Source organism: Sminthopsis crassicaudata, chromosome 2, assembly GCF_048593235.1.
Source record: "Sminthopsis crassicaudata isolate SCR6 chromosome 2, ASM4859323v1, whole genome shotgun sequence".
NCBI lineage: Eukaryota > Metazoa > Chordata > Mammalia > Dasyuromorphia > Dasyuridae > Sminthopsis > Sminthopsis crassicaudata.
The window spans coordinates 437,065,222-437,087,168 of NC_133618.1; the positions used below are offsets into that span (position 1 = coordinate 437,065,222).

General features: G+C 49.9%; 1 protein-coding gene across 2 annotated transcripts in view; it reads left to right on the forward strand.

Moving 5' to 3' along the window:
• The window catches only part of MGAT4B (alpha-1,3-mannosyl-glycoprotein 4-beta-N-acetylglucosaminyltransferase B), a 53,204-nt gene that overhangs the window by 13,914 nt on the left and 17,343 nt on the right, over positions 1 to 21,947 (forward strand). For both annotated transcript variants that reach the window (XM_074292362.1, XM_074292363.1), the window contains exons 2-4: positions 19,703 to 19,888; positions 19,979 to 20,119; positions 20,271 to 20,404. In XM_074292362.1, coding sequence (XP_074148463.1) covers positions 19,703 to 19,888; positions 19,979 to 20,119; positions 20,271 to 20,404 — 461 coding nt within the window. The remainder of the gene's footprint in view (positions 1 to 19,702; positions 19,889 to 19,978; positions 20,120 to 20,270; positions 20,405 to 21,947) is intronic.

A 21,947-nucleotide genomic window follows, 5' to 3' on the forward strand; every position in this document is an offset into this window, starting at 1 on the left:
GGCCCATGAAATCTTTTAATGCTGAGGCACCCGCAGACAACGATGAGCCTGTCAGGGCTGGAGTTTTGTATAAGTTGATAATTTTGTATGGCTCAGAAATGATATAAATATCCAGATGGCTCTTGCCAGAAAAAAGTTTCCCCACATTTGTTCTAGAGCAGTGGTCCTCAGACTTTTTAGATAGGGGCCAGTTCCCTGTCCCTCAGACTGTGGGAGGCCGGACTCTAGTAAAAGCAAAACCTCCCGCTCTGTCTCCGTCCCTCAGCCCGTTTGCCATCACCCGGCGGGCCGCACAAACGTTCTCGGGCTGTAGTTTGAGAAGCCCTGATCTAGATGAACCATTTGACTGTATTGTAGAGGGAATGTTTGTCAGGTTTGAGATGCTTTCCAACCTGGAGATTCTTCGCGATTAGTCCAGTGTTCGCTCTCTGCAACGTGAGGTCTTGTTGCTGTAGGCCCTCAGTAAATGTTAGGTGACTGGATGAATGAATCTCCGTGATACATGGTAGCTGTTATTATCCTCTAAGTTTTTTTGTGACCAGTCCTAGGTTAGGCCCCTCTATCTCCATCCTCATTTTCCTGTCCTTGATGTCCAGAGAATGAATGAAATCAGTGGGAATTCCGTTCTGCAGTGATTCCTTGGATTGATCCCGTGTCCCAGGTTTGTGGGGCTCCTGAGGGCAACCCTCCTGTAGTCAGAATGGCCTTGAACTAGCCTTAGAAGTTGCTAAGTGGGAAACTGGAATGGTCAGGGAGGACTTCTTTCTTTTTAAAATTATTATAACTTTTTATTGACCCAACATATGCATGGATAATTTTTCAACATTGACCCTTGCAAAAATTTCTGTTCTAGCTTTTCCCCTTCTTCCCCCACCTCCTCCCCTAGATGGCAGGGTGCCCCATACATGTTATACATATTAAAATAGATGTTAAATCCAATATCTGTAAACATATTTATACAATCCTCTTGCTGCACAAGAAAAATCAGATCAAAAAGGAAAGAAAATGAATAAAAAAAAACAAACAAAATGGAAGCAAACAACAACAAAAAGAGTGAGAATGCTATGTTGTGGTCCACACTCAGTTCCCACAGTCCTCTCAATGGGTGTAGCTGGTTCAGTTCATTACTGCTGTGTTGGAACTGATTTGGTCATTTCATTGTTGGAGAGGGCCAAGTCCATCAGAATTGATTATCATATAGTATTGATGAGGTATAACCAAATGTTGAGGTCTAGCTAAGGGATACCTAAATAAAGTTAGGATTAATTGAGTCTAGTGGCAGGTTCGGGGTCCAGGGAGCCAAATAGAGCTCCCCTGCAACCCCTTTGGATTCTGTGCTAGTCTAGTGGCGGTGAGAGTCCCCTGTAAATGAATTTACAGGCCCGAAAACCCAGATTGATAAAAGAGGTTTATTGTAGGGTTTGGAAGTAAGGTTAAAGTCTGGTTAGTAAAAGGTAGAGGAAGAAATACACCAGAAGTGGCGGACAGAGAGTCTGTGATGCAAAGCATGGTGCTTGCATGTTTCCACCCTCTGCCCAGAGATGATTCCAGCTTGGCTCTTTTATTTGCTTGAAGGGGCCTAGGGTGGAGTTCCGGGTTGATTCCTGGAGGACCAGAACCCACCAGGTGGGGGTTGGGAAACCTGAGCAGATCATTAGAATAGGGGCTGGGTACAGCCCAAATTAGCTCAGATACTGATCTCTCCCCTTGGAATATAAAAGGGTAGTTTTGACCAGATCTTGTAAATCAAAGGTCAGTCCCAAAGGGGGTTGGAGATCAGAAAAGGAATCTTAAAGGGGCCACCGCCCATATTATTTCCCCCCTCAAGCAGTTAACTCTTTTTTTTTTTTTCCCCCTGAGGCTGGGGTTAAGTGACTTGCCCAGGGTCACACAGCTAGGAAGTGTTAGTGTCTGAGACCACATTTGAACTCGGGTCCTCCTGAATTCAGGGCTGGTGCGCTATCCACTGCGCCACCCAGCTGCCCCCAAGCAGTTAACTCTTAAATTATTTTAAGAAAAAATTGGGGGGCAGTGTCTCTTATTTGAGGCAGGGTTGAAGATTTTCTCCAAAGATCTTCAGAGTAGCGGGGTCCCCTCTTCAGTATTGTTGTTGAGGTATATAATGATCTCCTAGTCCTGCTCATTTTACCAGCATCATTCCATGTAAGTCTCTCCAAGCCTCTCTGTATTCCTCCTGCTGGTCATTTCTTACAAAGCAATAATATTCCATAACCTTCATATACCATAATTTACCCAACCATTCTCCAACTGATGGACATCCATTCATCTTCCAGTTTCTGGCCACTACAAAGAGGGCTGCCACAAACATTCTTGCACATACAGGGCAGGGAGGACTTCTTGAGGAAGTGAGATTTAAGTTAGATTTTGAAGTATGAGTACTGTTATTTAGTTGTTTCAGTTCCCATATGGGGTTTACTTGGGATTTGTCATTTTCTTCTCTGGATCATTTTACAGATTAGGAAACTGGGGCAAAGAGGGTTATGTGACTTACCCAGGGTCACATAGCTAGCCACTGTCTAAGGCCAGATTTGAATTCTCTAGGCCCAGTGCTCTATCCACTTTGCCACCTAGCTGCCCCAGTTGAAATATGGGTAGAATTTGGGTAGAGATGTCGTGCAGTGTTACACAGGAAAGAAATCAGTGCATCTGGGTCAAATCTGCTTCTGATACTTTATGTGACCCTAATCAAGACACTTGAGAAAAGGGCTTTGGGCTAGATGGCCTCTTGAGGTCCTTTTCATTTCTAGGGCTGTGATCTTAAGATCTTTGTAGAGTGAGCATGAGTGAAAAGGATTATTACAGGCAAAGGTGTGGAGAGGGAACTCTAGCACTGGGAGGATGCTGAGCTGTTCAGGGATACTAGATTACAGGTGAGGAGTAGAGGAAGGCTGGACCACATTATGACACAGGCTGTTACTCCCTTATCTGGGCTAAACAGGTTCTGTATTCTGTGGGCTATTGAGTCATTAAAGGTATCTGGAGACCCCCCTCTTGGAGCTTTGTTAGGGATCCTTCCTGCTGACATCTGGCCGGTGGAAGCAGAGAAGGGAGGAACTGGTGACTCGAGACTCCAGTGACCCAGGTGGAACACAAGTGGACTGAGTTGGATTGAAATTATAATGGCTCCCATCTCCCGGTTACCGGCCCCAACTAATTTGATTTTTCCCCTGCAGAGTCAAGCTCATTTGCATCCTCATAAAGAACTCTGATCACCATCCCCAGAATTGCAACTTTGTTTGGGAACTAATTGCAAAGTGATTGTTTTGAAAGCCAGTGGGGAGCCGGAGGGGCGATTTTTAATGAGGATGCGGAGGAGCCCCAGTGGTCCGAGGAGGGCTAGAGGAGGAGGAGGGGCATGCTTTTCTCTGGATGCTGAGGCTTCAGGAATATCATCTGTTTCCTTGACTGGCTCTCCCGTCTAGTGGAATAGAGAATTTTTATTTATAGGATTTATGGTCATTTTATTTTGAAGTTGTAGGACACTTGGGTGGCTCTGTACTTGGAATCAAGGAGACTCATCTTTGAGAGTTCAGATGTGACCTCCGACACTTACCAGCCGTGTGGCCCTGGGCAGGTCACTTAACCCTGTCTGTCACGATGAGCCTGAGAAGGAAATGGGGCACCCCTCTAGTGTCTCTGCCAGGAGACCTCCAAAGTGGGTCATGGAGATTCGGACACGACTGAAGTCACTCGACACATGCATTTTAATGTGGTACAGATGCCCTTCACTTTATGCCATACTCATTTCCCATCATACACTCCCCTTCTAATGAAGGGAAATAATTAAACTAAACCAGCCTAAAAAACTACCTGATGCTGTGTCTCCCCCCCCCCTGTGGATATTTCATCATCTGTCCCTGGGATCAAGTTTGGTTACTGCAGTTGACTGAGTACAGCTGCTCCTGCGTGTTATTTATATTGTTGAAGTCATTTTGCCTCTTGTTCTGAGGTTCTGCTTATTTTACCATGGGTCACTCACTCAGGACTTTGAGTTTGGGGGCGCCCAGAGGTACAGCCCCCAAGCTTAGACAGACAGGTGCTGCCAGGGTGCCTGGGGGGGTGCCAGGAGATGGAAGCTTCAGTCTACACACATCCCTCCTCTGGGATGAGTCCGGAAAGCAGAAAGCCGGCCTGCCCCCCCACTGACGGAACACATTTGCTTCTAGCAAGCGCGGCTGTCTTCCCCTTTGCCTTCTCCAGAGTGCGAGGCTGCAGTGCTCAGGCGGACTTTGGAGATCCCCAAGGCTCTGAGGCTCAGAACTCGTGTTTTAGAAAGTGACCTGGGACTGGCGCAGCCGGGGGACCCGAGCTGCAGCCCCCAACGGGGGAGCCGTTCTTAGAGGAGCTGGGGAGAAGGCCGGGTGGCCAGTGAGCTTGACAGTTGTGGACTTTCTTGAGCAATTGGCCCCTCAGCCTGAGAGGGACCAAAATGAAAAACGGCTTCCCAGCTCCGCGAGCCTCTGCCATCAGACGGGTCTGCAGAACAGCCCCTGACTCGGGAGAGGCTCTTCCCTTGGAGAAGACATCTAAGCTCCCGGAGTTGAGTGCATAGCTCCCACCGCCGCACACAGCCAGCCTGGGCTGGGTCGGGTTTCGTGACTGTAAGGGACACCGCCGGACTAACGCTGACACTGGTCACAGGTGGTGTCCGGTGTCCGGGAGCGTGGGTGTCCGGTGTCTGCGAGGAGGCCAGGGAAGTGGTGGGGCCTTTCGGTCTGCCGGCCCGGCCAGCAGGCCTCGGCCTCTGGAGACTTGGAGATGGGACTGTTTGTTTGTCCTTGTGTGACTGTGTATTGTGCCCTCATTCACAAGTCAGCATTAGACCCTATGGCGAAACCTTGCCCAGTTCCCTGGTACACTGTGTGTGGGAGGCGAAGAAGGGGTCTGAGCCAAGAATGCTATGACTAATGCCCAGGGCCTTTTGGATGCTGTAGGAGGCTCGTTGAGTTGTGAGCGGGTAGGCATTTTGTGCTGAGGACCAGCCCTCTCCTTCTCTCCCTCCATCCTCTCCTCTCCAAGTAAAAAAACACTCTCGCATTCATTCTCTCTGGCTGCCTCTCCTCCGGCCGTGTCCGGGGACAATGACGGGCCTGTGTTCACTTTGGAGGGGTAGCCCCCAGGAGAGGGCCCCCTACCACACCCTCCTGATGCTGTTTCCTCTGTATTTAGTTACGAAAACAGAGCTCATGGCCCAAAATGTGTAATAATTAGTCATAGTTCATATTTATATATCATTTTAAGGTTTGAAAAGCTTTTTCTGTGTATTCTCATCCGATTGTCCCAACACCCTAACATAGGTTCTAATATTGCTGCTTTATAGAGGAGTAGCCTAAGCTTGTGCAGTTTGTTTCTTTCCTGGGATTGCAAAAATTGTGCCTGAGATAGGCGCCCCCCAAGCTCCCTTTTCCCAGATTTAGCGCTCTGGCCATTCTGATTCAGGCATTTGTGAAGTCCTCGCTAGTTTCTCTTTTAAACTAACAACAGCAGGAATCTGGCATTTATTTATACAGTACTTTTCAGGCTTTGCAAAATGCTTTACAAATATTATCTAAATTTTATTCTTACTACAACTGTGGGAAGTAGATGCTGTCATCAGCTCTATTTTACAGACGGGGAAACTGAGGAGAGTGTTATTCAGGGACTTACTCAGGCTTACACAGCTAGTGTAGTATAAGGCCGCATTTGGACCCAGGTCTCCCTGACTTCCTGCGGAGTGCTACATCCACCTTACCACCTGGTCGTCTTCCAGGCATTGGCCATATAAAGACATAAAAGAAGCTGCCCCTGCCTTCTGGAAGTGTGTGTTCTGGAGGAAGGAACTATGTCATTACTTCCTGACCAGTGAAATCTGGTCTAGGAGCCCAGAAGGATGTCTGGGGCAGAGGCCGAGGTTGGAGAATTTTCGGTGTCCAAGGGGGGGAAGCGGGTGGCTTCTGTGGAGTCTCCTAATTAGAACTCGCCTCTGGTGGGCCAGGAGGCCCCACTTGTGTTGTTCAGCCCCGGCTGAACCTCGCACACTCTCTTGCCTTCCCGGCTCTGGCCCAGGAGCAGTTTGGGCCCGGGCTGTGACCAGAGTTTCAGTCCTGTTCCGTAGCTAGGATGCTGCCCTAGGACTGAGCAAGCCATTGGCCGGCCTCCAAAAAAGCCTCCTTTTTCCCATCTTCCTTCCAGGAGCCGGAGGATAAAGATAATTCTGATGGAGATCAAGAGCCGGCTAGCAGACAATGCCTAGCAATCAGCTTAGGGTATCTGGGCCATGAGTGAAACCCACTAATGGGATGGAAAAGGCTCCAGATAATGATCTCAGCCCAAGCCACATACAGGTCTAGCCGAGACATGGCCTTCCTGTGTGGGAAATGTTAAAGCTGCCTGCCCGTCCCTGGTGGGTTCTTTTGGCTCTGTCCAGGAGGGATTGTCTGGGGCCTGGTTCTCAAAGATCTGACTCCGGGGGTAGCTTGAAGATGTGTAGGGGAGGACTGCTTTTCTGGACCCATCTTTAGAGGGCTTTGGAAGAAGGAAACAGCAGAAAAATCACCTGCCTGAGATGTGTGGTAGCATCTCGGGGCCTGGTCTGGGAAAGGGCCTTTTCCCAGAGATCTTGGGTTTCCTCTTCTAAGTCTGGGCTCTTGATACCTCCTAATTAGTAGCCATTCGTCCCAGGAGGGAAACAAAGCTTTCCGCCCTGCCCAGCCCTCCCAGAGCGTCAAACCTCCGCCCTGACCCTCTTAGTCCTGAGTCACGGAGGACTCTCTCCTTCACCAGTATCTGCAGCTTCAGGCAGTTTATGGGATCTCAGAATTGAGAGAAAAGCCAGAGATTCTGAAGTCTTGGTTCCCTGCCTGAGACTCCCTTGTTTAAATTCCCCTGAAGGGGGAGGAGCGTCTAGCCTCTGAAGTCCCAGCAATGTGACCACAGACACTAGCTATATGACCCTAGGCTGGTCACTTAAGTTCTGGCTGCCTCCGTTTCCTCACTTGTAAAATGAGCATAATAATAGCACCTTGCTTGTTGTTCAGTTGTTTTTTCACTCCTGTCCCACTCTCTGGGACAAATATACCATAGAGTTTGCCATTTCCTTCTCTAGGTCATTGACAGACTTGCTCAGGGTGACACGACGAGTATGAGGGTGGGTTTGGACTTGGGAAAATGAATCATCCTGACTCCAGGCCTGCCACTCTACCTACTGCACCTCCTGGTTGCCCTTTTCAAGGATCAAATGAGATAATAATTGTCAAGTACTTATAACAGTGCGGGGCACATAGTAAGAGCCATATAAGTTTAGTTATTGTTATTAACGTCTGCATTTTAAGGGGGCTCTCTGTAGAAGCCACTCAATCCATTGTTGGTTCTAAGTGTTAGAAAGGCTTTTTCCCTCTTGTTGAGTTAGGAATTCTCCCCATCCCCAGTCTATTCCACCCACCTGTTCCTTATTGGTCCTAGTTCTGTCCTGGAGGGTCATACAGAACAGCCCTAATCCTGATTTTTCATGATGCTTCCTTAGATAGAAATTCATGCTTCTCCAGTGAATTAAGGTTCACAAAATGCATTCTCCTTGTAAGATTCTCGTGAGGGTGGGTGGCAAGAGTTATAGCCATTTTACTCTTAAGTTCTGTTGGTGACTTGGCCATAGTCTCATAAGCTGTTAGGTTTGAACCCAGTGGAGCAGCTAGGAGGTGCAGTGGAGATTTTCCCTCCTATATGGGTCACGCTGTCAGTGATGTTTCTAGAATGGGCTGCCCAGGCCCAGATCCTGCCCACCTGGAATTGGAAGGGCCCCTCAGGAACTGTCTAGCCCAACCCTCGAACTTTATAGATGAGGAAACTGGGAAGAAGGGTGGATTGACTAAGGCTGCGCAGGTGGAAGTCTCAGGCCTTTTGAGCACAATTCAGGTGTTCTGTCACGCCTGGCCTGACCCCTTGGGGAAGGAAGAGCAGAATGGCTTTCCCTTGTTTTAGAGCCCCAAACTTCATGACTAGTTTGTTTTGGGGGCCATCATACCGCTGGCTCAGATTGAGCTTCCGTGTGGTCCCTTAAGCCCCTGGTCTTTTTTCATGTGACAAGAGTGTAGATTTAGAGCCGGAAGGAGCTCAGTGGTCAGAGGCCGTGTAGCCCAGCTCTTTTAGGTTAGCCTTGGCTCAGTGGACTCAGGGAGACTCATGTCTCTGAATTCAAATCCAGCCACACATTAACTGTGTGATCCTTCACCCTCCTTCCTTCAGTTTCCTCATCTGTAAAATGGGCTGAGAAAATCCCCTGGGGTCACAGGAGTCTGACATGACTAAATCACAACTCCTTTTACAGATGAGGAAACCGAGGCTCAGGAAAGGTTATTTTTGAAGGCACAGAGGTCCCTGGGGGTGGATGGGCCCAACAGATTTGGAGCCCAGGCCCTCTGGTTTCTAGTGCTTTGTTCACCGCCTCTTGTGAGAACTGTTGTGTAGGCGGGATTACTGCTAGCTAAGCCATCCCCTGGTCCCTGGCTTCTAAGCCCAAATCATCCTCCGGAAGCAGACTCTGGGGATTGGCTCCCGGAGGAAAGCAGCGTGACTGTGCAGAGTAGGAAAGCTCATTAGGCTCCTCGGCCCAGAGCCTGGCTCGGAGAGCTCTGAGAAGGAGGTCTCTGGAGAGGAGGCCTGCAGGAAGGGATAGGGTGGGGAAAAAGCTTCTGGGAGGATTTCTCCCCCTGCTCTTGCTCTGTTTCTCAGGTTGGGCTGGGGGGCGGGGCGCCTGGATTTTAGAGAGGATTTCAGCTCCTGCTGACTCCCAGATGTGTCCCTCCCTGGCCGGATGTGAGGCTGGGGAATGCCCCGGGGCAGGGGTTGCAGCTGCTGTTCTGCCGAAGCCTCGTGATAAGCGAGGGCTCCCTGGCTTCTGGCACAGACTTCTGGCTGGCTCTCTGCTGATTTATCGTTTCTCTTGTACTACTGACCTCCACCTCCCCTCTCCATCCATGCTTTGTGCCATCTGTTCTCCTGCCTGGGACGCACTCCTCCCTTACCTCCCCTACTTCAAATCCCCCGTTTCTTGCAGTTTTATCCAACTGACCCCGTAGCCTCTCCCGAGTCCCTCACCTGCTCTTATTCTTATGGTGACAAAAAAATCCCCTTGTTTGTTGTGTACGTATTACATAGTTAGCACAGCTGTTGTGATCTGTGTATGTTTGTTTAGGTTTGTGTCCTCTCTCTTGTTAGAGTGTGAGCTCTTTGAGGGTAGGGATTGTTTCATTCTGCTTTTTGTGCCCCCATGCCCAGTGGGTAGCTCTGCACTCAGGTACTTAGTAAACACTGGATGATTGATTCTCAGAGCAGCTCCTCCCTCGGGGCTTGGGAAGGCTTCTCCCTGGGGACGCTGCCTCTGCTTTCCTCCCTTGTGCTCTTAGGTGATGCTCCTCCCCAGGTCCTTCTAGTCTGGGCCCATAGACTGGGAAGGACAGCAGCCTTAAATATATGGGCCTTCGAGTCCTGACCCGCGCGGCTTAAGCCTCAGTTTTCTCGGCTGGGAAGCAAGCATGACCACAGGCAGGACTAGCCCCCACACCGGACACACACCACAGTCCCTCAGCTTTGCAAAGAAGGGCAGGCGGGGCGCTTAGGACTGTTAATGTGGCTCTGGGCTGGGCAGGGCCCAGGGGCTAGCTCTGTGGCTGCGGGAGCCCATGTGAGTGGTTGGAAGCCGTGTGGCCCTGGAGTCAAGCAGCTAGCACGTCCTCATGGGAACCAGGGCCTGCCCATGCAGGGAAGCCTCTGCGGCTCCCACCCTCCCCGGCCACATGGGCCACCCGCTTGAAGCCCCTTAACTTCCCAGTTGTTGTCACCTACTGATTGGTAGCTTGGCCCTCTTAGCAATGGCAGGGAGTCAGAGGCCTCCAAACCAGTTTCTGTGTTCTCTTTAACCCAGACCTGTCAGTTCACTTTCTCCAGAGTGCTGGCTTTGGAGTCAGGAAAATGTGAGACACTTAATAATTGTGCGGGCAAGTGATTTCACAAGTCAAGTCAGCATTTATTAAGTGCCAGCTGTGTACTAAGTACAGCAAGAGGTATCGTGGCCAGAGCACCTGGCTTCAGACACTTATTAGCTATGTGAGGGTGGACAAGTCTGCCTCAGTTTCCTCATCTGTGAAATGACCTGGAAAGGAAGTGGCAAACCACTTCAGCATCTTTGCCAAGAAAACTCTCTAAGTGGGGTCACAAGAGAATCACTCACCAATTCCAATAGATTTGGGATGAAAAATGCCATCCGCATCCTCAGAGAGAACCGTGGAGACTGTGAATCCAAGTGTAGTAGTTTCACTTTTTTCTTTCTCATAGCTTTTTTCTTTTTTGGTCTGATTTTTCTTATGCAACATGACAAATATAGAAATATGTTTAAGAGAATTGTACATGTTTAACCTGCTTGCTGTCTTGGGGAGGGAGAAGATAAGGGAAAGAGGGAGAAAAAATTTGAACTCAAAATCTTACAAACATGAATGCTAAAAACTCTCTTTACATGCATTTTAAAAAGTAAAAGACTGTAGAGGAAAAACCATCCACAGTACATATTAAAAAAGAAAGGCAAGGAAAGGCAAAACCAGTCCTGAGCCATGGGGAGCTCTATGAGCCAGAGAACACGCAAACAAGTGTGTCAGAACAAACGTGCAGATTGGAGGTGGTCCCGGAGCAAAGGCCCGGCTTTCAGGGAGCCAGGGAGGGCTTCTTGCAGAAGTGAGGGTTTCCACTAAGACCTGGAGGAGGCCAGGAGGCAGAACATTCTAGGAACGCGGCCTGGGGCAGTGCCAGAGTGGGCAGTGTCCTCCTGTGAGGGGGACAGCTGGGAGACCTGGGTTGATGAATCACAGAGCAGAAGGTAAGCTAGCAGGTTATGAAATGTGTAAAGCTACATTTTCTTCTCCATAAAAGGAGGGAGTTGGACCGACTCGTCTGGCTATAAATTTGTGCTCCCTCTCAGCCTATTTTCTTCTCTAAAATGATGGCAGGACTAGCACTGGCTACCTACATAAGCAGGTGCTTTAATGCTTCTGAACAGACTGATGACTTACCTCATTGGGTTATTGTGAGGGAAGAAGTTCACTACATGTATTGTAGCCCGTTTTGGTGTATGGTTATCTCCTAAAGCTGCTCTGGGGAAGGGCCCTGGCCTGGGCTGTGTTTACTTGAGAGAGGGAAAGGGGCCGCAAAGGAGTAGAAGAAAAACAAACATTAATTGGAACAAAGTACTGATTCATCCTCCTAAGCCCCTGGTGTGTGTGAGGGGAGTGTCTGCCCCCCCCCCCCCAACGGTGTAGCACGGGCTGAGAGGGTCCAAAATGCCTTGGGGGATTCTGTGCTGTACCCGGCTGTGAGTGAGGAGGAGGATGTCGATTATAATAATAATTAAACAACTAGTGTCTCTCCTCAAAGTTTATAAGGCATCGTATCCCACGTAATCCTCACCGCCCTGGGAGGTTAGCTGGAGGGGCCTTGTTATCTCCATTTTCAGAGGTGGAAACCGAGGCTCACAGCCGTCGTCCAGCCCAGGCTAGCACCGGTCAGCTCATAGCCAAAGCCGTCGATCCTGGATTTAGAACTCTAAGAGACCAGGACCAGAGGGGTCAGTGAGTATTACGGAGTGCTATTTCACAGATGAGGAAACCGAGGCAAGCAGGGTGAAGTGATTGCTGAGTCGCAGCTATTAAGTGTCTGAGGCCAGATTTAAACCGCACACTGAGGAGCCTTCCTGACCTCAGACACAGCCTTTTCAGGTGGAACTGAATCTGGACTTGGGAGGACCTGAATTTGTATCTTGCCTCAGGCCCTCATTAGCTGTGGAACTTCAGTCAACCTCAATTTTCTCATCTACACAGTGGGAATAATAGCACCTGTTTCATAGAGATATTATGAAGATCAAACATCTGTTTTTTAAGCCTTAAAGTGTAATATTAATTTCAGCTATTATTGTTTAAAAGCTCCTCCCATCTGCCTGTCCAAGCTGAAGCTAAAAAAAGGAATTTTTATTACTTAATCCCTAAAACAAGAATAAAAACATTCAACAGATGCAGCAAAACAGGATGTTCAGAGAGGTTGGCTGGGATCAGCAGATTCTCCCTTAAGACCCTGTGTTATTTCCTGTGAAGTCCCCTTCCCCATCTACTCCCCCTCTCCCCCTTACAAAGCCTGGTCTTGGGGACTAGGGATCTACAGCAGCTTTTTTCCACCCTCTCTTCTACCTTTTACCACAGCATGTTCATTTATTTATTTTTTATAACTAGAGTCATTTCCGAGCATATTCTTCTTCCCTCCTGTGCAGTCTCCTTTTTAATTAAAACACACACACACACACACACACACACACACACACACACACACACACACACACACACAAATAGGATATCATCTCTCAGAGGAAAGGACTAGAAACCATCTGATTCTCTCCTTTCACTTTACAAGTGAGGAAACTGAGGTCCAAGGTCATAAATGTGACCTTATTTACTTAGTGATTAAAAGGCAGAGGCAGGTTCGAATCCAGCTTCTTTGACTTAAATTCCAGTGTTCTTTCCGTTAAACCTCACTGCCACCCCTCAGTTAAATCTGGCAGTGTGTACAAGCCCCCATACCCATAGTCCCCCTTTCTCCTGCAAAAGGGGGAGTTGCATTTCACCCTAGTTTAAGCTTAAAATAACCTGTTCTCCAGACGTTTGTGCCTGCACTAGGGACGGTGTGGGGGCAACTTTGGGGGCCCCCGGACTGCCCTTTGGACAGGCCAGCTTTCTGTTTGACTTGAGTAGTCACGATGAGAGCTGCCATCGATAGGGCCGGTGGGACAGTGGATGGAGTGGCAGGCGGGAGTCGGGAAGAGCCAAGTTCTGACGGGATCTCATACTCTTACTAGCCGTGCCCTCCTGGGCAAGGCACTTATCTGCCTCAGTTTTCCCATGTGTAGAATGGGCTGGAGAAGGAAATGGCAAACCCCCCAGTGTCTTTGCCAAGAAAACCCCCAAAGGAAATAGTGATTGAAACTCCTCCACAGAAGCACTTGATATTGTTCCGTTTGGCCTTGCGGATACCTGTGAGGTGCCTGATTCTCCCCCTGACTCCACACTGTGTGCCCCGCCAGAATTGGGGCAACTTAAAAATGAAAAGACTTCCACCCCAGCCCTATCCCAGGGACAACAGCAAACGCTTAAAAGTTCCCCAAAGTGCTTCCCAAACATTGTTTCCTCTGGTCCCCACAGAATCAGGGCCATGGGGGCACTACGGGTTTTGGTTCCCCCTTTTAAAGATGAGAAAAATGAGGTAAGGGTCTTGCCTGTGGGCTTCTAGCTGATGACTGTCAAAGGTGGGATTTGACCTGACCTTTCTGGTTTCCAGGGCAACCCCCCTTACTAGCCCTCCTTTCCGAATTCATTCTTTAGGATCACCTTTTCCACAGAGCAGCACTGCTTCTCAGTACATACCCTTATCCCTATTCTACAGGGGAGAAAATTGAACCCAGTAAAGCTTTGCTGTCCGGAAGCCCCACCCCCCATCCCAGTCATCGCACTTTTTCTTGCAGCGGGCCCCTCCCTTTCTCCCTGCGCCCCTCCTCGGCCTCTGGACTGGTGACTTGTGTTGGGTAACCAGGAGCACGGAGGGCCAACAATGAGAACACGAATGCCACAGGCCCGGGCCACTGGGGAGACAGAAGTGAGGGTCCCTGCCCTCGTGGAGCTTCGGCTCTGCAGGCCGGCCCGTGGGCCTGGGTGCTGACTGGCCGTACTTCGGAGAAAGCCGCAGCATCCTGGCCGCCGAGGAGCCCACAGTCTGAGGGAGAAGTTAAACAGTGCTGGGGACAGGGAGGCCCCTCAGCTGGGGGGCAAGGGCGCTCCCTGGAGAATGGAATACCTGAGCTGAGGAGGGGGGGTTTCAGGCGTCTGCCCCTGCACGGTCTCCCCCTCTTCCAGCCCACCCTCTGCTCCCGCAGACTGATCTTCCCAGAGTCCATGTCAGGGTAACTGGCCCTAGCTATTCGCGCAACTCGAGACTGGTAAGGGTTTTTAGCATAGAGGAGAGCCCTTAGGAAATGCTGGAAAAGCTCAGGGTTTCTTTCCACAGCCAAGGGGGAGTTTTTTTTCTTTCAGGAGAGACAAAGGATTTTAGGAGCACAGATTGGAATAAAACTTGAAGGGACTTAGGAGTTTATTGAGTCCAACCCCCTCATTTTACAGATGAGGAAACTGAGGCACAGAGCTGTCAAATAAGATATTAACGATCACACAGTGTAACTCCAACGGTTTCCAATCACCTCCAGAATCAAATATAAAACCCTCTGGCCCCCTTGCTCCTCCTTGAACAAGACCCTTCTCTCCTGCCTCTGGGGAGTTTCCCTGGTCAGACCCCCTCTCCTGCCAGACCTTGCCCTCCACCCTCTACCTTCCCTCAAATCTCAACTAAATCCCCTTTCTGGAAGCCTGTCCAGAGCCCCCGTGATGCCCAGTGATCTGGCTCTTGACTGTTTCCAATTCTTATATGCCACATGACTCGTTTGTCCATAGAAGTTGGCATATTGTCTCCTCTGCTTTTGGCCTTTGTCTGTCATCCGATCCCATGCTCAGCCTGGCACATAGTAGGCACGTTGTAAGTGTTTATTGACTCATTCCCTGGGGGGCCGGCTGTGCAAAGTCGTGGACTTGGGAGGTGGGAACAGCTAGCTGGCCAGTTTGGCCGGATCCTAGAGTGTGAAGAGGAATAATGTGAAGTCCGTCTGCAGAGATGGGCTGGAGCCAGAGTGTGAAGGGCTTTAAAAGCCAAATAGGAATAATAAGAAAATTAACCTAGCATGGTGAAGTTCTTAAAACACTTGACCTATATCATCTTGTTTGAGCTGCAGGTATTAATACCTCTACTTAACTGATGAGGAAATTGAGAGCTGCAGGTATTAATACAGTTCCACAGCCCGCCCGCCCGCCTTCCATGGCTTCTGAGTGTTGGAGGGATAAGTCAGACATGGAATAAATAGTGGGCAGGATTTGAAGCCTGATCCAAGCCCGAATTTGCAGTCTCTATTTAGGAGTGTTAAGCAGAATACTCACAGTTGTCATTTCTAATTAAAATGCTTCCTGGTTACCATGTGCTTGACAAACATTATATTGGGGTGTTTAGATCCTGCCCTTGACATAGGGGCACTTAAGTGGGGCAGAGACACTAGGTCTTTATGCCCCTTGGCTGGGGACAGGAGGGGCCAAGCTGCAACACAGTAGAGACCCCAGGGATAAGGAATGCTGGGAAAGCTAGTGATTTCTTTCTACAAGCAAGGAGGAAATTTTTTTCTCTTAGTAGAGATGGCAACTGCAAAGAATTATCAGGGCACAGATTTAAATAAAACTTGAGGGGCAGCTAGGTGGCGCAGTGGATAGAGCACCAGCCCTGAATTCAGGAGGACCCGAGTTCAAATCTGGTCTCAGACATTTAACACTTCCTAGCTGTGTGACCCTGGGCAAGTCACTTAACCCCAGCCTCAGGGAAAAATAAATAAACAAACAAACAAACAAATAAATAAAACTTGAGGGGATTTGGAGACCATTGAGTCTAACACCCTCATTTTATAGATGAGGAAACTGAGGCTCAGAGATGTTAAGTAGTTTGCTAAGATCATACAGTAAGTTTCTGAGCCAGGGTTTAAATGGAATTTTTCCTGAATCTAAAATCAGTTCTTCACTATACCACACTGTGTCCCCCCACCCCCAACAAAAATCTGCTCAGAGACTCCAGTGTCCCAAAGTCCCCAGGCGGTGCCTATATCCAGGTTAACACTCGACAGGTGGAACTTTTATTAAAGTAGATTACTAGGACGTTTCATGACATCAGTTGGGTTTAATGTATTTTTTTTTTAATGGTTACACAGAGAAGCTTGGAATTGCTAAAAAAAAAAATTTTGATTTTTTTTTTTTTTCAAACGGCTTTTAAAATTAATTGGAGTAGGAAAGGAGAGAATTTGGAATTAAAAAAAATTTTTAATGAATGTTAAAAACAAATGACCAAAATAAATCAGAGCATGTGGTACAATGGAAAGAGGAATGAATATGGAATAGGGGACCTGGCTCTGCATAAACTTAATGTGGGATCTTTGGGAAACCAAATCTCTCTGAGCTTGGCTTCCTGTTTATTATGGAGTTGGACTAGAGGACATCCACGCCTCCATTTAGCGCTAATGGTCTGTGTTTGAAGTCCCCTCCAGCCCCGACATTGTATATTCTAAGGTGGCTTCCTGCTCTTGCGTTCCATGTTGTAAAGGCCTTCCTAGCTCTGTCTTTCTGCATCCTAATGTCTCTTTCATTCTTAAGAGCCTGGGTCCTGAGGCCCCTTTCCAGCTTCAAATCAGGTGGTCTGTATGATAAGCTAATAAATGTTTATTGTCCGAATTAAATTGTCAGTGACTGCCATGAGCTTGTCAAGTCTTTGGAAAATCAACCAATAGATACTTTGTGAGAGTCTGTGAACTTGCCGGGAGCAGGACTAGACGAACGAGCCCCTCTTCCAACCTTGCGCATTTCTGTGGGGGAGCTAGTTATCTCACCTCCGGACCTCAGAGTTCTCCGTGACCTGGTTCTCCTTCGCTTTCCCGTAGCCAGTTGGTTGCCAGTTATTTTTAGTTCTAACTCCATCTATCTTTCATCTGTAGCCCCTTCTCTAGGCTCATCAGCTTTCTCCTGGGATTGTTGCAACAACTTCCCAGCTGTTCTCCTTGCCTGAGCTCAGTGCTCTCCATCCTCATCCACTCAGGAGGGCAAACAACCCTCTCCAACCAAGGTTCCGCCTTTCATTCCCCTCCTCACAGGCCAGCTGGGCAGGAAACCAGATCTCCTCAGCCTGGCCCTCAAACCCTTCAGCCCCCTGCATCTTCCCCTCTCACTGCCTCCTTTAAAACATCCCAGCCCAGACTGACTACAGCTGGCTTTCTTGGTAAGCATACCTTCCACCTCAGAGTTCTTGTTTTCCTTAAGCCTCCCGGTACCACTGCTTCCCCCAAAGCCTACCTGAAGCTCCCTATTGTTAATTCTCCCTCTTCCCTTTCCACTTTCCCTATCCCATACTTACTTGGGTAAAGCTGTGTGTTATGGGTAGACTATCAAGGACTTAAGAGTTTTTTTCTTGTCTTGGTACTCTTAGCACCTAGAACAGGTTAGTAGATGCTTAGATAGTCAATCAACATTCGTTAATTACCTGCTTTGTGCCTGGAGCTAAGCATTGGGACACACAAAAAAGCAAAGCTGTAGGTCTGGATGGATGTTGGAGGGGATGTGGGAAGACTGGGACACAGATACATTGTTGGTGGAGTTGTGTACTGGGCCAACCATTCTGGAGAGCAATGCTCCAAGGATTATCAGGCTGTGCATACCCTTTGATCCAGCAGTGCTACTACTGGGCTTATTTCCCAAAGAAATACTAAAGAGTGGAAAGGGACCTGTATGTGCCAAAATGTTTGTGGCAGCCCTTTTTGTTGTAGCTAGAAACTGGAAAATGAATGGATGTCCATCAGTTGGAGAATGGTTGGGTAAATTATGGTATATGATGATTATGGAATATTATTGCTCTATAAGAAATGACCAGCAGGATGAATTCAGAAAGGTTTGGAGAGACTTACATGAACTGATGCTGAGTGAAATGAGCAGGACTAGGGGCTCAGTGTACACAGGAACAAGATTATCAGCTCTGGTGGACATGGCTCTTTTCAACAATGAGATGATTGAGGACAGTTCCAGCAACCACAGAGAGGACTGTGAGGGCTGAATGTGGATCACAACATGGTATTTCCACTTTGCTGTTGTTGTTTACTTGCATTTTGTTTTCTTTCTAATTTTTTCCCTTTTTTGATCTGATATTTCTTGTGCAGCACAATAATTGTGGAAATATGTATAGAATTGCACATGTTTAACATATATTGAATTACTGGCCATCTAGGAGAGGAGGTGGAGGGAAGGGAGGGAAAAATTTGGAACACAAGATTTTTCAAGGGTGTATGTTGAAAATTATCTAACCATATGTTTTGAAAATCAAAAGATTTAATAAATTTTTTTTTTAAAACATGAAATTAAAAAAAAAAAAAAAGATGTAAGTCTGGAGCTGGAAGGGCCCTCAGAAGCTTTCTAGTCCAACCAGCTCCTTTTAGACATAAGAAACTGGGACCCAGAGAGACTGACTTACTTGTTCTAGAGTCACATGGGTAATACATGTCAGAGGTGGGTCTTGGAAACACTTGACTGTTGCTTAACAAATACTTGTTGTATTGAAGTGAAATGAACCTGTGCCTGAATTGATGTGGGAGGCTAAGCCTAGTTGTTGAGTAAGATCTGCCTGGTTCCTGCCCTGCAGAAACTCATCATTTAGGTTGGATGAAAAGTCACAGAGGGAAAGTACAGAACCAAGACAAGCGCCACATTGTGTGACTCACCTGGAAGATGGGAATAATGACAGCACCTGCCTCTCCAGTAGTTTGAGGATAAAATGAGAAGAGCTTTGTCAAATGGGATTATCCTGGGCGCTGTGATTGTCAGATGCAGAAAAAGTTGAGGGAGAGCAGAGATCCGTGGGTCTGGAGTGGCTGGGACTCATGAAGTGGGCCTTCCTGGACCCCGGTGACTCGGGATAGCCTTGAAGGACGGATGGGATGGGACGACTTGGGTAAATGAGAGGCGGGGGCTCTCCCGCACTCCTGGCACAGGAAAGGAAGAGGCCGGGGAGATGCAGAGGAGCCCACTTACAGATAATAAAAGCACCTCTAATGAGGTCATGTGGGTAACTTGCTTTATGAATGTCACTGTGTAGGTGGGCAGACTGAGATAAGGCGGGACAGGTATGTTGGCCCAGACTCTGGGAGGCCTCTAAGCCAGAAAAAGGGACTGAGGGCCTGGGAGAAGCCCTTGGGGGTTCAGAGTGGCGGGTGCAGGGACCAGAGAGGAGCTGTAGGAAGCTGGGGGAGGATGGATTGGGGGAGGGCTTGGAGGTTGAGGTGCCAGTTAGAAGGCTGTTATAATAGACCAGGGGAGGGGCCAGTGAAGGTGCGGAGTAGGAGGGAATGCCAGGGACAGATGTGCGGCACTTTGGGGAGAAGAGAGAGAAATCTGTTGGAGCTTTTTTTTTTTTTTTTGGAGAGTGAGTCATGAATACAAAGACAAGTTACTGTAGAGTACATTTCGGGGGTGGAAATCAGTCAGCAAGCATTTATTAAGCACCTAAGTGCTAGGGATGAAAAATAACAAGATCCAACTTCTGCCCTTAAGGAACTTGAATCCTGGAATTTAAAGGGGAGAGGGGAAGGGAAGCCAGATGTTTATATATAAGTAATTTGAATAATAAGCATTTATTAAGTGTTTGCTGTGTGCCAGGCACTGTGTCAAGCCTTGGCAATACAAACGCAAACAAATAAGGTCCCTGCCCTCAAACAGCTGGTACTCCAAGTGGGGAAGCTGGAAGGGGTCCCAAGGGAAGGGTTACTGGAGGGACAGCAGTCTGCCGGGATGTGTAGAGAAGGCTGAGGAAATATTGTGGAAGCCTGGATCGGGGCAGAATAAGGCCGAAGCTGGGCCCGAGTCCAGGTCTAGCCGAGGCCCGGGGGGGGTCCAGTTTTCCAGTTGGGAGGGAGTGGACATGGCGATGCTGGCCCGGAAGCCCCTCAGCCGTGGGCCTGCCTGCCCTGCTTGACACCCGTGGGGTCCTCTGTGCCCTGCAGGTGACTCGGCAGAGGTGTATCAGCGGGAGTTCTTGGCCCTCCGGGACCGCCTACACGCTGCAGAGCAGGAGAGCCTCAAGCGCTCCAAGGAGCTGAACCTGGTGTTGGACGAGATCAAGAGGGCCGTGTCAGAGAAGCAGGCCCTGCGGGACGTGGACGGCAACCGGACCTGGGGCCACCTGTCTGGTGAGGGGGTGGGGGCTCCTGGGCAGGGGTGGGGAGGCCCAGGCGGGAGGGCTGTGTCTGAGCCCCCTTCCTTCCCGCCCTTCCTCCCAGAGGACACCAGGCTGAAGCTGTGGAACGTCACCCACAAGCATGTGATGCACCTGCCCACTGTCTTCCACCACCTGCCTCACCTGCTGTCCAAGGAGAGCAGCCTCCAGCCAGCCCTGCACGTGGGCCAGGGCCGCACCGGAGGTAGCTGGGCGGTGGGGCGAGCTGAGGGAGACTGGGTGGAGAAGGAGGGCAGGATTCCAGGGGAGCTGGCCCAGGGACCGGGGGCCGGGGCGGGAAGGGAAAGCGTCCGGGGCCAGGGGAGCCCTAAGCCCCTGTTCCTGGGCCGCTGCAGTGTCCATTGTGATGGGCATCCCGAGTGTTCGGCGGGAGGTGCACTCGTACCTGACGGACACACTGCACTCGCTCATCTCGGAGCTCAGCGCCCAGGAGAAGGAGGACACGGTCATCGTGGTGCTGATCGCCGAGGTGAGGGGACGCGGCGCTATCCGGCCCTTGGGAGAGGGCAGGTATCCGGGAGGGTGGGTGCTCCCGGGGAGCGCAGGCCCAGGGAGCAGTCGGGGGCTCCGTGGCCCTGCGGCCTCGCCCAGGCCCCTCGGGGAGCCGCTGCTAGGGGAGTCTCACCTCCCTAGTCCGGGACTCTGGGCCCCACGCCCTAGTTTTGGACCAGGATGGTAGACAGAATCAGTCAGCAAGCATTTAGGGAGGGCCCGAGTGACGTGCGTGGCTTGCCAGGGTCTGAGGCAGCTTCTGAACTCCTCTGCCCCTGCTCCCCTCCCACGTGCTGTCCAGGGCGCAGGGTTCCGGAGGGCCGGCCCTTCTGGGTGAGGGCTGCTTATCCACCCCGGTGTCTGCCTGCCACCCAGCTCTCTCTGTGGCTCCGGTAAAACTGGCTCAGCCAGTAGGGGCGACTGACAGGCTTCGGGCTCCTTGGTGAGGGGGGTGGTCTGCCACGCACGTGGGGGTGGGACTTTGTTCTGGGGGCCCCGAGGCGGCCGAGGCAGACACTGCGGGGGCTCAGGGCTTGGTCGGAGTCGCCCACTGCTTCCCGGGCCGCTGCTGGTCCTTTTGCCAGCGGACTTTGGTGACTGGAAGAGAGAGGGGGCCGGTGACTTTGCCATGTTCCAGGGTGGCACCTGCTGGGCTGGGGTCAGGAAGGCTCCTCTTCGTGAGGTCCAATCCAGCCACTCCCTAGCTGAGTGAGCCTGTGCAGGTCACCTAACCCCCTCTGCCTCAGTTTCCCCACTTGTAAAATGGCCTGGAGAAGGAAAAGGTAAACTAGTCCAGTACCTCTGCCGTGAAAATCCCGAGTGGGGTCATGCGGAGTCAGGTATGACTGAAACATGGTGGGGGCACTGCGCTGAGCCCTGGAGAGGCAAAGAAAGGCTGAACAAATAGAAAGACAGTCCCTGCCCTCAAAGCCCTCATAGTCTCACAAGGGAGAACACATGCCAACAGTCAGGCTACATTCAGGATAAATTGACAACAGTCAGTCGCGGGAGGGCACTAAGGCTAAGAAGGATCAGGAAAGGCCCCCCCCCCTCGGAAGTCTCTCGCTCCTTATTTCCACGTCCAGGCTGCTTCTATCAATCCCAGTAAAATCCTACCTCTGAAGGGGCCTTTCCTGATCCTTCTTAGATGGAGAAATTGTCTTGTGCCAGGAATAGCAAGGATGCTCGTGTCCCTGGACTAGAATTTGTGGAGGGAGGGAGAGTGAGCAAGGTGTAAGAACACTGGGAAGGGTGTAAAGGGCTCTGAAAAAAGCAGGGCTTTCTGTTTAATCCTGGAAGTGACAGGAAGCCACTGGGGGTTGTTGATAGGTGGGTGTCAGACGAGGCCAGGCTTTAGGGAGATCACTGGATCACAGAGTGGGGGGAGGCACCTGTAATAAGGTGTAAGAGTAGGAAAGACCGAGGCAGACCCCTCAGGGACTACTCTGCCCTTGGGTCGGAGCTCCTGGGCTTGAGGATTCCACTCCAGGACTTTTGTTGCCTCCAATGGGTCTTGGAGC